This window comes from Salvelinus fontinalis, chromosome 26 (genome assembly GCF_029448725.1).
Source record: "Salvelinus fontinalis isolate EN_2023a chromosome 26, ASM2944872v1, whole genome shotgun sequence".
Taxonomy (NCBI): Eukaryota; Metazoa; Chordata; class Actinopteri; order Salmoniformes; family Salmonidae; genus Salvelinus; species Salvelinus fontinalis.
Genome location: NC_074690.1, coordinates 46,542,861 through 46,558,441, shown reverse-complemented (window position 1 = coordinate 46,558,441; position 15,581 = coordinate 46,542,861). Strand labels below are relative to the sequence as shown.

General features: G+C 40.9%; 1 protein-coding gene across 2 annotated transcripts in view; it reads left to right on the top strand.

The window, feature by feature from the left end:
• Positions 1–5,975, top strand: part of LOC129824466 (excitatory amino acid transporter 5-like) — a 64,174-nt gene extending 58,199 nt beyond the window's left edge. Inside the window, exon 11 of one of the 2 annotated variants that reach the window (XM_055884158.1) lies at positions 2,860–5,975. In XM_055884158.1, the coding sequence (XP_055740133.1) occupies positions 2,860–3,105 (246 nt within the window). In that variant the 3' untranslated portion in view covers positions 3,106–5,975. Of the gene's footprint in view, positions 1–2,858 lie in introns of both variants that reach the window. The other variant, XM_055884157.1, reaches the window with a different exon arrangement.
• The last annotated feature ends 9,606 nt before the right edge of the window (positions 5,976–15,581 follow it).

Sequence of the window (15,581 nt, the reverse complement as noted above, 5' to 3'; positions counted from 1 at the left end):
TACAATAGCAACAAAAAAAATGTAAACCTGTTTTTGTCATTATGGGTATTTTGTGTAGATTGATGAGGAAAAAAACAATTTATTCAATTTTAGAATAAGGCTGTAACGTAAAAAAATGTGGAAAAAGTCAAGGGGTCTGAATACTTTCCGAGTGCACTGTATATGTGAATCGTAATAAAACTTACCAGATAATTTAACAGCCCAAAATTACCTAAAACTAAAGTTATGCAAGGTAGGTCTCAATTCTTTGTGGGTAGCTAGCTAACAATTATTTGTGGCTATCTGGCTAGCTAACAGTAGTAGCTAGCCAGTTATCCCAATTTACTTATTACTGGCTTGCGGTCTACGGTACATAGGCAAGTAAACATGCCAAAATTAACACGGCATGTATTGATTAACATATCAAGATTAAATATTGTAGTCAGGCAACATGTGAATAGAAAACACTTAATTCTGAAGTCAGAGTGCATATTCTCTTGTTTCAGCTCAAATAATGTCCGCCATTGATTTCAAGTATTTTTCATATTTTTTTATGTGGAGGGCGTCATATTTCTTTGCATACTTTCTGTTGAAGCTTGCAGCGATGCAAGCTTCAAAATATGTACAAACGGAGTGCGCTTTCGAGAAGTGCCCTCCATGCTCCGTTTCACATACTTTGATTTGGCCTACGACCCTCGCGTGCTCCAATTTGCGTGCTCTGAGCACAGTAATATGCATAGGAGAAACACATGCTAGCACAATTCCGGACACACAAGGATCAAGGTTATAAACTTTCCATTCGAGGAAGTTTCATTTCCATTTTCCAATAAACAAGGGCTCTATTCAATCAGATCCACTTTAGCCGACATCCGCATAGCGGCGTCGGAGGTGGAACGATAATGACTGGGTATTGTAACTCCAGTTATGAGTAGAGCTCAGCCCCATAGGGAGCTTTATTCCTACTGGCCTCGCCTGAGAAAATAATTATGCACACACCATCAGCCAATGAGAGTACAGGTGTCCCTATATGTTGAGGTTCCCCCAAAATGATTTGCAGCGAGACTTCTGAAGTTGGACAGGGCTAGAAAGCCTATAGGGCTCCGCTCTACTCATATACAGTAGCTCTGCATGGGTAAAATCAGAGGGGAAGCCAAACCAGAAGAAAAAAAGACGGATTACCAGGACGTGTACTTAGAGCATGCGCTGACCAACTGGCAAGTGTCTTCACTGACATTTTCAGCCTCTCCCTGACCGAGTCTGTAATACTGTACCCACGTGTTTCCCAGAAACCCTAGACCCACTCTAATTTGTATACCGCCCTAACAGATCCACAGATGATGCAATCTCTACTACACTCCACAGTCAGCTCAGTGTTCAACACCATAGTGCCCTCAAAGCTCATCACTAAGCTAAGAACCCTGGGACTAACCACCCCATTGATATTGACAGGGCTGTAGTGTAGTGGATCGAGAGCTTCAATTTCCTTGGAGTCCATGTCACTAACAAACTATTATGGTCCAAACACACCAAGATAGTCGTGAAGAGGGCACGACAATGCCTATTCCCCCTCAGGACACTGAAAAGATTTGGCATGGGTCCTTAGATCCTCTAAAAGTTATACAGCTTCACCGTTGAGAGCATCCTGACTGGTTGTATCACCACTCGATATGGCAACTGCTCGGCATCCAACCGCAAGACCCTACAGAGGGTAATGCGTATGGCCCAGTACATCATTGGGGCCAAGCTTTTTGCCACCCAGAACCTCTATACCAGGTGGTGTCAGAGGAAGGCCCTAAAAACTCAACGAAGAAATAGACTGTTTTCTCTACTGCCGCACAGCAAGCGGTACTGGAGAGCCAAGTCTAGGTCCAAAAGGCTCCTTAACAGCTTCTACCCCCAGCCATAAGACTGCTAATCAGTTAATCAAATTGCTACCCAGAGTATTTGCATTGACCCCCTTTTTCATGCTGCTACTACTCGCTGTTTATTATCTATGCATAGTTACTTTACTTCTACCTACAGTACCAGTCAAAGTTTAGACACACCTACTCTTTCAAGGGGTTTTCTTTATTTTTACTATTTTCTACATTGTAGAATAATAGTGAAGAGATCAATACTATGAAATAACGTAGTAACCAAAAAAAGTGTTAAACAAATCAAAACATATTTTATATTCTTCAAAGTAGCCACCCTTTGCCTTGATGACAGCTTTGCACACTCTTGGAATTATCTCAACCAGCTTCATGAGGTATTCACCTGGAATGCATTGCAATGAACAGGTGTGCCTCATTAAATGTTAATTTGTGGAATTTCTTTCCTTCTTAATACATTTGAGCAAATCAGTTGTGTTGTGAAAAGGTAGGGGTGGTAAACAGAAGATCGCTGTCATCAAGACAAAGGGTGGCTACTTTGAAGAATCTTAAATATGAAATATGTTTTGATTTGTTTGACAATTTTTGTTTTTGCAATCAGACTGTATTTATTAGGGAATTACCCTCTTACTCAAATATTTAATCTTCTCAATTATATTTTCACTCCATCTCCCTCAACTAAACCTGATTAGTTTCCTAATTTCTCTGGACACAATACAAATATTAGATCAGGTACAGTAGTCACTGCCAGAGCTATTTGTTTTGCACAGGGAATTATCATTTTGGCTATGCAGACATGTTGTTATGAGATAAAAGAACATTAAAACAAAGTTTCAATTGCAGCTTACAATATATCCAAGTGTGTTGGCCGTTTAAAATGTGTTTTTTTTGTACCTCCCATTGCGTCCTGACATTTCAACCAGCAGTGGACCTATCCATTTCTTTGCTTTAGCACAAATCCATGGATTGGTTCCTCCTTCTACCTCCCGTTGTCTTCTACCCCCTTCAGGTACCTTTGATCTGCGAGACCAAGCCCATGATCAGCATCCAGCAGATGGCGTACCAGAAGAATGGTGTGTACCAGCCCCCTCCCTGCGGACCGGAGGGCCCGGACGTGGCTCGTCTGTTGCAGCTGGAGGAGGGGGTACGGCCGGAGCAGAGGAAGAGGAACCCCCTCGCTGCCCAACACAAGAGGGAGCACAAGGACAAGGACCACTGCTCCATCGACATGAATGGCCTGGAGACCAACGTATAGACATAGTTATCATTGAGCTGCATCCTGATTCGTCACACTTCTCCCAAAGAGGGCATTTGCACACTCCCCGTTGTGGATCTAATAATGGTGGATCTAACAACTCCCTCCAGCCAATTCTTAGCCGACACCAATCCTACGCTTTTAAATCCATGATGAGAAGTGGGAAAATGCATACTTTGGAAAAAGTGTGGAGTAACTGAATGGAGCCAATATCATAGCTACAGGGGAGAGAGGGAGAGAGGAAGGACTGACTAACTGCACCGGGACGACCAACCCGACCCTTGCTGGCACATTATGGCCCACTGTGGGCCCACTGTGGATGCAGTTCAGAGGATGTGTAAAGAAAATACGATTTTCTACATTACGTATATTACGACCCACTATGATTGTGTATATTTTTGTGTATATATTTACAAGACTTATTATACTATGCACCAGCAGCAGAGTGATATGGTGGGAGACTTTCTATACTTTGAGACATTCTATATTGATGAGACTTTCTATAAGAAGTGCAAACATTCTATTTATTGAGGAGACATTCTCTATGATGAGGAGACATTTCATACAATGAGAAGACATTTTACACAGTTTATTAGGTACACCACCACGTTCAATGGTTCGCTCCTACAGCCAGTAAATCATGTGGCCATGGCTTGCTATATAAAGCAGGCAGACAGGCATCGAGGCATTCAGTTACTGTGACCTAAGCGACTGAGCGTAGTATGATTGTCGGTGCCAGGCACACCGGCTCCAGTATCTCAGAAATGGACAAACTCCTGGGCTTTTCACGCACAACAGTGTCTAGGGTTTACCGAGAATGGTGCAACAAACAAAAAACATCCAGTCAATGGCAGGCAGTCCAATGGACAAAAACATCTTGTTGATGAGAGGTCGAAGGAGAATGGCAAGAATCGTGCAAGCTAACAGGCGGGCCACCAACAGGCAAATAACGGCGCAGTGCAACAGTGGTGTGCAGAACAGCATCTTGTGAACGCACAACTCGTCAGTCCTTGCCACAGGTGGGCTGTTGCAGTAGACGAACACACCGGGTTCCACTCATATCAGCTAAAAACAAGAAGAGTCTCCAGTGGGCATGCCATCACCAACACTGGACAATTGAGGAGTGGAAAAACAGTGTCTGGTCCGATGAATCCCGGTTCCTGTTGAGTCATGCTGATGGCCTAAGTCAGGATTTGGCTTATGCAATCATGAGTCCAAATCAAATCAAATCACATTTTATTGGTCACATACACGTGTTTAGCAGATGTTATTGCGGTTGTAGCGAAATGCTTGTGCTTCTAGATCCGACAGTGCAGTAACATCTAACAAGTAATATCTAACAATTACACAACACATATCCAATGCACACAAATCTAGTAAAGGAATTAAGAATATAAAAATGTATGGACAAGCAATGTCCATGGCCCCATCCTGCCTGGTGTCAATTGTGCAAGCTGGTGGCGGTGGTATAATAGTGTGGGGAATGTTTTCCCCACACACGTTAAGTCCCTTCATACCAATTGACCAACATTTCCATGCCCCGAAGAATTCAGGCTGTTCTGGAGGCAAAGGTGGGTCTGACCCGGTCCTAGATGGGTGTAGGGGTAATGAAGAACTGTGGGAAACTTCAGAGAGGGCTTGGTGATCTGTGGACCTGTGGATGATGACAGGACATCTAAGCTTGAGCTTTGGCCTTCCATCTTCACCTTAGTTAATCAACGCCCCCCTCACAGTGGATGTGTGAGTCTGTCCGTCTGTCGAGCTGAGAGGTGAATGTGACGAACACTCTCCTTACAATGCTTGTGGACTATGGACAAAGAGGAAGTGTACATTTACTTTTTTTTAAAGATATTATAAACTAAATGTTGCCTCTAAACCCCCCACATGGGATTACGGATATTTCAGGCTAATTGGTTTCGGCTTATATACTAAGCAGGTTACTCTCACAATCATTGGAGGTTATTTGTAAAACTTTACAGCTAAGGTAAAATCTAGAATCTGTTTTTTAATCTCCACATCTGAAACAAAAGGGATACATAGGCTATCTAAACGTTTTATATCACTGAGAGACTGGTCGGTACATTTACACTGGCTGTTAAGTTTTCTGAAGACCACTTTTATTGATATCTAGAATGGCTTTTCAAGACATTCGTGTTCACATTCAACAGATCTACAGAACTCAAATGCACTCTACTCTGCTCTTCCTCAGCAAACGGACCCATATTGCATCTCTCTCACTGATTTCAACCTTTTGATACCTTTTCTCCTTAAAATGTCCTTCCCATTATCTTCTTTGCCTTTTTATCCCCTTAAACAAGGCAGTACACAACCGCCTCATATATGGTGACTGGCAAGATGGAAACAGTTGCTGTGTACCAAACAGCATTCTATTCTCTATACAGCGTACTATATACGGTAGGGAATAAGATGCCGTTTGGGGGACACACAATGACAGGGACAGGTATGTGTAAGAGCCATACTGCTCTGGGAGGTGTTAACCGTTGTTGAAACATTTCTAGAGTGTCAAGTTCTTTGCACCCACCCTAGTCCCTCTTTGCCTTAAAGTACGAAGGAGAAGCATGTGGGGAGATAATACAGTATGGGTACACCACAAAACATATGGGGGTACACCTAATACATTCAAGGCAAGAGCAGCAAGCTGCAACAAAACAACCACAGGCCATACTCTGAACTTCGCTTCATCTGTACATATATTTATTTTAAAAGTGAAAAATAATTTGCAGTTTGTATAAACATACAGTATCACTCAACTTGTTATGAAATGAACAATTATTAAATTGTTTCATCTAGTCCAATTGCACTAGATGTTTTTCTGTATAAAATAAGGGAAAAAATGAAAATATATTGTAAGGAAACACTAATACAAATTTTATTGAACTGTGGTGTGTATTATGTTTTGATTGTCTGACGAGTTGGTTTTCTTATTTGAAACCTGCCTTTTTGGATAGCTAGTTGGATTTTTGGAGTTTCATTTTCTTGGCGTCACAAAAAAACATATTTGGCACCTTCTGGGGAACAAAAAGACAGGAAATGTAAAGGGTTCAAAGTAGACCCAGAACACAAAAGCGACACAGGAAACTTGCAAAACACTTTAAATGCTCCTCCAATGGATACACTCTCAGATCTCTCAAAGACTTCGGGCTAGAGTCTATCAGATCTGTGCTAGCCCGCCACCCGCACAGTGGTTGTTTTGGCGGTGACTCGGCATTTTATCGAAAGGGGACATTTCCATTGGCTGCATGGTGTCGTATTAAGAGAAATCCCATGCAGCCTTGTTTACAAGTTCGAGCACTGGAATATGAGATGTAATCTACACCTCAATTAGGCTGATAGAAATATTCAGAATTTTGTTTCATGATTTTCCTTTTGAGTGTCATTATTTCTATATAGCCAGAGCTTTCTCATTCTGAACTTCTAACACGAGTGGGACAGGTGTGACAATGACCACATGAGCAGCTGCTCACCGATTTGACGCAGTTACACCTGTGGGCTATCGCTCGTTACCGCTTGATCGGATTGAATCTAGGCCATAGTTACAATAATCTATAGCAACCATTTGATGTACAGCACATGGCCCACAGCCTCAAAGAGAGATATGATAAGCTCCTGTGTGACATGGTTTTCAATAGTCAAACTTGAGAAAAAGTAAAGATACTTTAGTAGAAAAATGACTCCAAGTATAAGTCACCCAGTAAATTCCAATTGGAGTAAAATAATTTGGTTTAAAAATACTTAAAAAGTGTCAAAAGTAAATGTAATTCCTAAAATATACCTAAGTATCAAAAGCAAATGTAATTGCTAAAATATTCCTAAGTATTAAAAGTAAAAGTATAAATCAATTCAAATTCCTTATAATTTACGAATAGCCAGGAGCCCGCTCCAACACGGACATAATTTACAAACAAAGCATGTGTTCAGTGAGTCCGCCAGATAAAAAGTAGTAGGGATAACCAGTGATTTTCTATTGATGCAGTGCCTTCGGAAAGTATTCAGACCCCCTTGACTTTTTCCACATTGTTACGTTACAGCTGTATTCTTAAATTGATTAAGTCGTTTATTTCCACCTCAATCAACACACAATACCCCATAATGACAAAGCAAAAACAGGTTTTTAGACATTTTTGCTAATTTGAAAAAATATAAAACTGAAATATGACAAAAGCAATCAGACCATTAACTGAGTACTTTGTTGAAGCACCTTTGGCAACGATTACAGCCTCGAGTCTTCTTGGGTATGACACTACAAGCTTGGCACACCTCTATTTGGGGAGTTCCTCCCATTCTTCTCTGCAGATCCTCTCAAGTTCTGTCAGGTTGGATGGGAGTGTTGCTGCACAGCTATTTTCAGGTCTCTCCAGAGATGTTCGATTGGGTTCAAGTCTGGGTTCTGGCTGGGCCACTCAGGGACATTCAGAGACTTGTCCCGAAGTCACTCCTGCGTAGTCTTTGCTGTGTGCTTAGGATAGTTTTCCTGTGGGAAGGTGAACCTTCACCCCAGTCTGAGGACCTGAGCACTATGGAGCAGGTTTTCATCAAGGATCTCTCTGTATTTTGTTCTCTTCATATTTGCCTCGATCCTGACTAGTCTCCCAGTCCCTGCCGCTGAAAAACATCCCCACAGCATGATGCTGCCACCACCATGTTTCACCGTAGGGATGGTGCCCGGGTTTCCTCCAGATGTGACGCTTGGCATTCATGCCACATAGTTCAATCTTGGTTTCATCAGACCAGAGAATCTTGTTTCTCATGGTCTGAGAGTCTTTAGGTGCCCTTTGGCAAACTCCAAGCATGTGCCTTTTACTGAGGAGTGGCTTCCGTCTGGTCACTCTACCATAAAGGCCTGATTGTTAGAATGCTTTAGAGATGGTTGTCCTTCTGCAAGGTTCTCCCATCTCCACCGAGGAACTCTAGAGCTCTGTCAGATTGACCAACGAGTTCTTGGTCACCTACTTGACCAAGTCCCTTTGCCTCTGATTGCTCAGTTCTGGTACCCTTCTCCAGATCTGTACCTCGACACAATGCTGTCTCGGAGCTCTACGGACAATTCCTTCAACCTCATGGCTTAGTTTTTGCTCTAACATGCACTGTCAACCTTATATAGATAGGTGTGTGCCTTTCCAAATCATGTCCAATCAATTGAATTTACCACAGGTGGACTCCAATCTCAAGGATTATCAACGGAAACATGATGGACCTGAGCTCAATTTTGAATCGCATAGCAAAGGGTCTGAATACTTAAGGTATTTCTGTTTTTAAAGTTTTATAAATTTGCTAAAATTTGAAAAAAATTGTTTTTGCTTTCTCCTTATGGGGTATTGTGTGTAGATTGCTGAGCTTTTAAAAAATGTATTTAATCCATTTTAGAATAAGTCTGTAATGTAACAAAACATGTAAAATGTCAAGGGGTCTGAATAATTTCCGAAGGCACTGTAAGCGTGTGAATTAACCCATTTTAATTTCCTGCTAAGCTTTCAATGTAACGAGTACTTTTGGGTGTCAGGGAAAACGTATGGAGTAAAAAGTACATAATTTTGTTTAGGAATGTAATGAAGTAAAAGTTGTCAAAATTATAAAGAGTAAAGTACAGATACCCCAAAAAACGTACTTTCAAGTATTTTCACTGAAGTACTTTACATCACTGGTGCACTATAGAGAATAGGGGGCCATTTGAGATGCAGCCCAAACCCACACGAGAGTCCTCAGGAGTATTTAAGGGATTCCCTTAGTCTTAACATCAGCCTGCCCTGCTCCCAGATCACATCCCACTAGTTGCCCTTATCTTTTATACGTTAATGTTCAGGAGCCATAAGTCTGGTGGCCCGGGACTGGGAGGATGGACTAAACAGTGACTAAGCCCGGCCAAACGGCCACAGCAGCTGCTAAATGCCACCAGTGCCACCAAGGAGGGGTGTAGGAAAAGATTAAGACCCCAGGTTGTATCTGGCATAAGGTGCAGACCAGTGGGGATGGGAGCCAACAGGGACAGGTCTGGATCAGCTTAAAATGTCAATGTAATTAAAACGTAAAAATCCACAAGAAAAAAAGAAAAAAAAGTAGGGCATCATGAGATGAATGTACAAAAAGACAATTACAAAAGCATCTGAAGGCATCTAGAATTTGTTATAATTTGGATCATCTGGAAACATTGCTTTTTGTTTTGTTCTGTTTGTTTAGTTTTCCCAAAAAGCCTCAAAGGCTTAGGCTGGGATTCAATAAATTACAGATAGTGGGTTTCCAGAAACCCAGGAGAAACATTTTATTTTTCGGAGAAAAATATGACAAAACATTTATTTTTTTACCTCTAATTAGGTTGGTAACCAGTTTATAATAGCAATAAGGCACCTCTGGGGTTTGTGATATATAGCCAATATACCACGGCTAAGGGCCGTGTCAAGGCACTCCGCGTTGCGTCGTGCTAAAGTATACAACAGATGCACAAAGAAACCTTGATATAAATCCTCTTAAGGATCAGACCCTTTTTTTCAATTTTCGCCAAAAATTATTTTCAATTTTCGCCAAATCTAACTGCCTGTAGCTCAGGACCTAAAGCAAGGATATGCATATTCTTCATACCATTTGAAAATAAACACTTTTTTGTTTGTGGAAATGTGAAATTAATGTAGGAGAATATAACACAACAGATCTAGTAAAAGATAACAAACAAAAAAAACATGCATTTTCCAAAAATGTTTTAGTACATCTTTGAAATGCAAGAAAAAGGCCATAATATAATATTGCAGTTTAGATGCAATAAAGATTTTGGCCACTAGATGACAGCAGTGTGTGTGCAGCGTTCCAGATTGATCCAGTAAAGCATGGCAATACTGCACAGTATTTTGTATGTCTGCCCAAAAGTTCCAAAGAGTGAGTATAAAGAGATGAGAGGGGTCAGAGAGTGGTGAGAAGAGAGAAGGTGCATAAATGTAGTTAGAATCTTGAGACAGGTTGATTTCTCAACGAATTTTCAAGTACATAATCTATTTCAAAGATTGAGACAGAGACACAGAGAACGAGACAGAGACAGAGAGACAGAGAGACAGAGAGACAGAGACAGGCGGAGACAGATAGACAAAGAGAGAGACACAGAGACACAGAAAGGCAGAGAAACACAGGAAAGCATCAAGAGTGAGTATAAAGAGATGAGAAGAGGTGAGAGAGGGGTCAGAGAGAGGTGAGAAGAGAGAAGGTGCATAAATGTAACATATGTCAGGAGTTCCAGAGCTGAGAGCCTATCAGCCAATCACAGCTTGGCTTTGGCTGGTGTCATTTGCAGACTCTGGAGCTTCATGGCCATGCCCATGTTCACCGTGATCTTCAGCTTGCCCTGGAAGAACGCCTGCAGTTTTAATTTTTAGAAGAGACTGGAGGTCAGATCTACTTTTAGTATTTCAAAGGTGGGAAAGTGGCTGTGACAGGAGCTGTGGCTGTGTCCAAAATGGCAACATATTCCCTATATAGTGTACACTGCTCAGGCTCAGAGGTTTAAAGGGTTCAGGTTACCCAGTCGCAGGATTAATACGGTACCTTGAAAACTGGGACACCAGAGAAAGGACAGAGAGGAGAGGGATGGGGAGAGGAGAAGGAGGGAGGGAGGTGGGAGTGAGAAAGAGGAGAGGAGAGGGAGAAGGTGGGGAAGAGGTTCAGATAAAAACCCAGCACTGCAGAAAAGGTGATACAGGATTAATGGTCCAGTCCTAAATCCACCCTTTTAAACAACCATTCAATTACATGGTTCATCCCAGAGAAATTGAGTGAGTGTACGTTTGTGTGCGTGTGTGTATTGTTTTTTAAAAGTTTTTCCAACCCCTTCTATTCTGTTTACTTCTGGGGGGGGCGGGGGGGGGGCATCGAGGGGACAACAGAACTCACGAAAAACAAAGTGTTGCTGTCAAGTGTTGTTGAGAGGACAAGTTAAATCAAATAACTAAATTCCACTGGGCCCCCAGGCATGGGTGGGTGGGGTAGTATCCCCTAGTTCTGGCCTGGGTACAAAGGTTAGACTGAAAAACACCCACTTTATCTGCCCAGAAACGTCCACCATCACTAATCACATTCTTCCCCTGTTGAATTTCTACCCGCTTCATATTGTTGTTTTTGTATCAATGGTGAAAAGTTGGATTGGAAAACACCCACCTGCTGTAAACTTCTGTGTTATACATTTGATTTCCCCACTGTTTAATTTCCCTTCCTCTCTCGACTCCACAATGTCAGACAATAAAACCTGGGAATTAGTTTTGTCCACCAGCCAGTCTGATGAGGAGGTTAGTTCAATAGGAGCAGGAGACGGGTCATGGGCTGCATAGACATCGCCTCTCTGAAGACTTCATAAGTATTTCAATAATTTTGAGACCAAACCTGGCCTGTTATTCTACTCTCTCTGGTACCTGGTGCCACTTGACCTCCGATATTTAAACACTTTCTGTCTTTGTCAGATGAAGACGGGTGATTGCCAAGTGCTTGAGGACACTCACACTGTTTTCTGTCGTTTGTTGAGTTTGTGTGTAATGTACATAGGTGGAAGAAGTACCAATTGTCATACTTGAGTAAAAGTACAGATACCTTCATAGAAAATGACTAAAGTAAAAGTCACCCAGTAAAATACTAGTGGAGTAATTTTTTGACAGTATTTGGTTTGAATTTTTTTTCAATTTTCGCCTAAATGACATACCCAAATCTAACTGCCTGTGCAGGCCCTGAAGCAAGGATATGCATTCTATTGGTACCATTTGAAAGGAAACACTTTGAAGTTTGTGGAAAGGTGAATTGAATGTAGGAGAATATAACACAACAGATCTGGTAGAAGAAAATACAAAGAAAAAAACAACCAGCCTTTTTCTACCACCATCTTTGAAATGCAAGAGAAAGGTCATAGTAATAGCCATCAATCTGGTTGTAATTCCGATAGTGTTCACAAGATAGAAGCAGTGTATGTGCAAAGTTTCAGATGGATCACTTGAAAAATGAGTGAACAGCAAGACTGTGTGTCAAGTCCCCAGGTACATTTGAGCAAATCGTGAATGAGACATTCGCATTCATATTCCATTTTTCTGCAAGAATATCGTCATATCTGTATACTTGGACTTTGATTTAGCTTTTCCAAGTATTAGTAGCCCTATTATAAGTTCAACATTTGCAAAACAACCAGTTTTCATAACTTCATAACTCTGAATATTCTTGTACGTTGTGTCCAAAAGGAAAAGGCATGCTGTTGCAAAAGATTAGCACCTACATTTTTGCAACGGAGACGGGGTTCCCGGATACTCCCATAAAGCGCAGCTCATTGACTATCTAGCTAGCTTTGTTTGACCCCGATTGGTGCTTATTTAACAAAGATGCAGTCCCTCAAGTGATGGCCGCCTGCGTCATCGGGGTGCCATAAGCTTTCAGCCGATATAAGACACTTCTATGTACTGCCATTTGTTGTTACTCTAAAATCTGCGATCTTGATATAACGCACTGCATGATTTACAACTGTCCCATTGATGGAACGCCGAAAATGTAACAAGTACTTTTGGGTGTCAGCGAAAATGTATGGAGTAAAAAGTAAAAAAGAACATCATGTTCTTTTGGAAAGTAGGAAAGTAAAAGTTGTCAAAAATATAAATAGTAAAGTTAAGTACAGATACAAAAAAAACACTACTTAAGTAGTACTTTAAAGTGTTTTTACTTAAGTACTTTACACCGCTGTACATCGAGATCTGACCTCTATGTGAGGAATTCAGATGGTGAAAGGGCAAGACAAAATGTTTAAGTGCCTTAAACGGTAGTAGGCATCAGGCGCACTGGTTTGAGTGTGTCAAGAACTGAATCGCTGCTAGGTTTTTCACGCTCAAAAATGTCCTGTTTGTAACAAGAATGGTCTATCACCCAAAGGACATCCAGTCTACTTGACACAACTGTGAGAAGCATTGATGTCAACATGGACCAGCATCCCCGTGGAACGCTTTCGACACCTTGTAGAGTCCATGCCCTGACGAATTGAGGCTGTTCTGAGGGCAAAACGGGGTGCAACTCAATATTAGGATTGTGTTCCTAATGTTTTGTACATTCAGCATATATTTGGCCTTGTGTTTTAGTTATTTGTCCAGTGTCTGTTGGAAGCAGACTGTACCAAGTTCTCCTCTAGGATTGTTTTCCGTTTTCTTTTGTCCTAAAAAACTACTTAGTCCTTGCCGATGAAAAGCATACCCAGAACATGATGCAGACACCACCATGCTCGAAAATATGAAGAGTGGTAGTCAGTGATGTGTTGTGTTGGATTTGCCCCAAGCATAATGCTTTGTATTCAGGACAAAAAGTTCATTTCTTTGCAACATTTTGCAGGTTTAATTTAGTGCCTTATTGAAAACAGAATGCATGTTTTGCTCTCTGCCTTTTCACTCTTTCATTTATGTTAGTATTGTGGAGTAACTACAATGTTGCTGATCCATCCTCATCAATATCTCCTGTCACAGCCATTAAACTCTGCAACTGTTTCCTTCCTCTCCGGCAACTGAGTTAGGAAGGGCGCCTGTATCTTTGTACAGAGATGGGGTAGTCATTTAAAAATCATGATAAACACTATTATTGCCCACAGTGTCCATGCAACTTATGAAGCACATTTTTACTCCTGAACTTATTTTTAGGTTTGCCATAACAAAAGGGTTGAATACTTATTGACTCAAGACATTTCAACTTTTCATTTTTTTTATTAATTTGTAAACATTTCTAAAAACCAAGGAGCATTTGCTTCCCATTACATGACAACAATAAACAATGTACAGAGTAGGAAAGTTGGAACTGAAGTATTTGTAAGTCATTCTTCGAAATCCAAATAGTTGTCAGTACTTGAAATGAATGGAAATCTCCAGCTAGTGTAACGCTATGGGCATTCCCCATGTTAAAGAATCCTGTGGCGGGCTACCACAGAGTAAAAAAGGCTAAGTCATTAGGGGAACCCCTACAAATACACTGCTCAAAAAAATAAAGGGAACACTTAAACAACACAATGTAACTCCAAGTAAAAAATTACTTTCAAGATTCATAAAAGCTCATCTATGTAACCATCTGTCTCTCCAGTGGAACTTTATTTGGACTAAAGGTGAGTGAAGATTCTCAATATGAAAGATTGTGAAATGACTGACCATCATTGGACAGTCATGCAGCTACAGAGCCATAGGGATCCACTATACTGTATTTAAAGTATGTCTTGAAGTGGTCACATATAGGAGGCTGACGCACTGTATGCTCCCTTTAGCAAGAATGATTTGAATTAAGTCCAGGAATCCATTGAAGGACCTTTCATTCTCAAGTGTAACATAACATGTTTGTATACGCATATGTCATTTGCGTAGGTCATATGTATATGTATATACTGTACTCTATACCATCTACTGCATCTTGCCTATGCCGTTCTGTACCATCACTCATTCATATATCTTTATGTACATATTCTTTATCCCTTTACACTTGTGTGTATAAGGTAGTAATTGTGGAATTGTTAGATTAGATTACTTGTTGGTTATTACTGCATTGTCGGAACTAGAAGCACAAGCATTTCGCTACACTCACATTAACATCTGCTAACCATGTGTATGTGACAAATACAATTTGATTTGATATGTGCTATAAAAAGGTCAAGTAATACCTGTATACCTCTTGAGGACTGAACAAGAGGACAATAGTCTTGGGCTTTATATCAAATGGTATCCCCCTGGTCAAAAAGTAGTGCACTATAGAGATATTAGGGTGTCATTTGGGACGCACACTTATTCATTGTTGTTTTAAAAGACTCTCACCATCTGTGGATTCATCTTGCCTTTCATCTTCGTCTCCTATGGTGATAGCACAGTCCGCCTTTTTATTTGAATAAAAAAGGAGTTTCAATGATCGTGCCCTACAAAACCTTGAAATGACTACTGTACATGTGATATAGGCTGCGTTCCCTTTATAGTGTACTACTTTTGACAGGGCCCCATAGGGTGCCATTTGGGATGCAGATTTACAGTACACTTGAAGTCGGAAGTTTGCATACACCTTAGCCAAATACATTTAAACTCAGTTTTTCACAATTCCTGATATTTAATCCTAGTAAAAATTCCCTGTCTTAGGTCAGTTAGGATCACCACTTTATTTTAAGAATGTGAAATGTCAGAATAGTTGTAGAGAGAATGATTTATTTAAGCTTTAATTTCTTTCATCACATTCCTAGTGGGTCAGAAGTTTACATGCACTCAATTAGTATTTGGTAGCATTGCCTTTAAATTAGTTTAACTCAAATGCTTCGGGTAGCCATCCCACAATAAGTTGGGTGAATTTTGGCCTATTCCACCTGACAGAGCTGGTGTAAATGAGTCAGGTTTGTAGTTCTCCTTGCTCGCACACATTTTTTCAGTTCTGCCCACACATTTTCTATAGGATGGAGGTCAGGGCTTTGTGATGGCCACTCCAATACCTTGACTTTGTTGTCGTTAAAC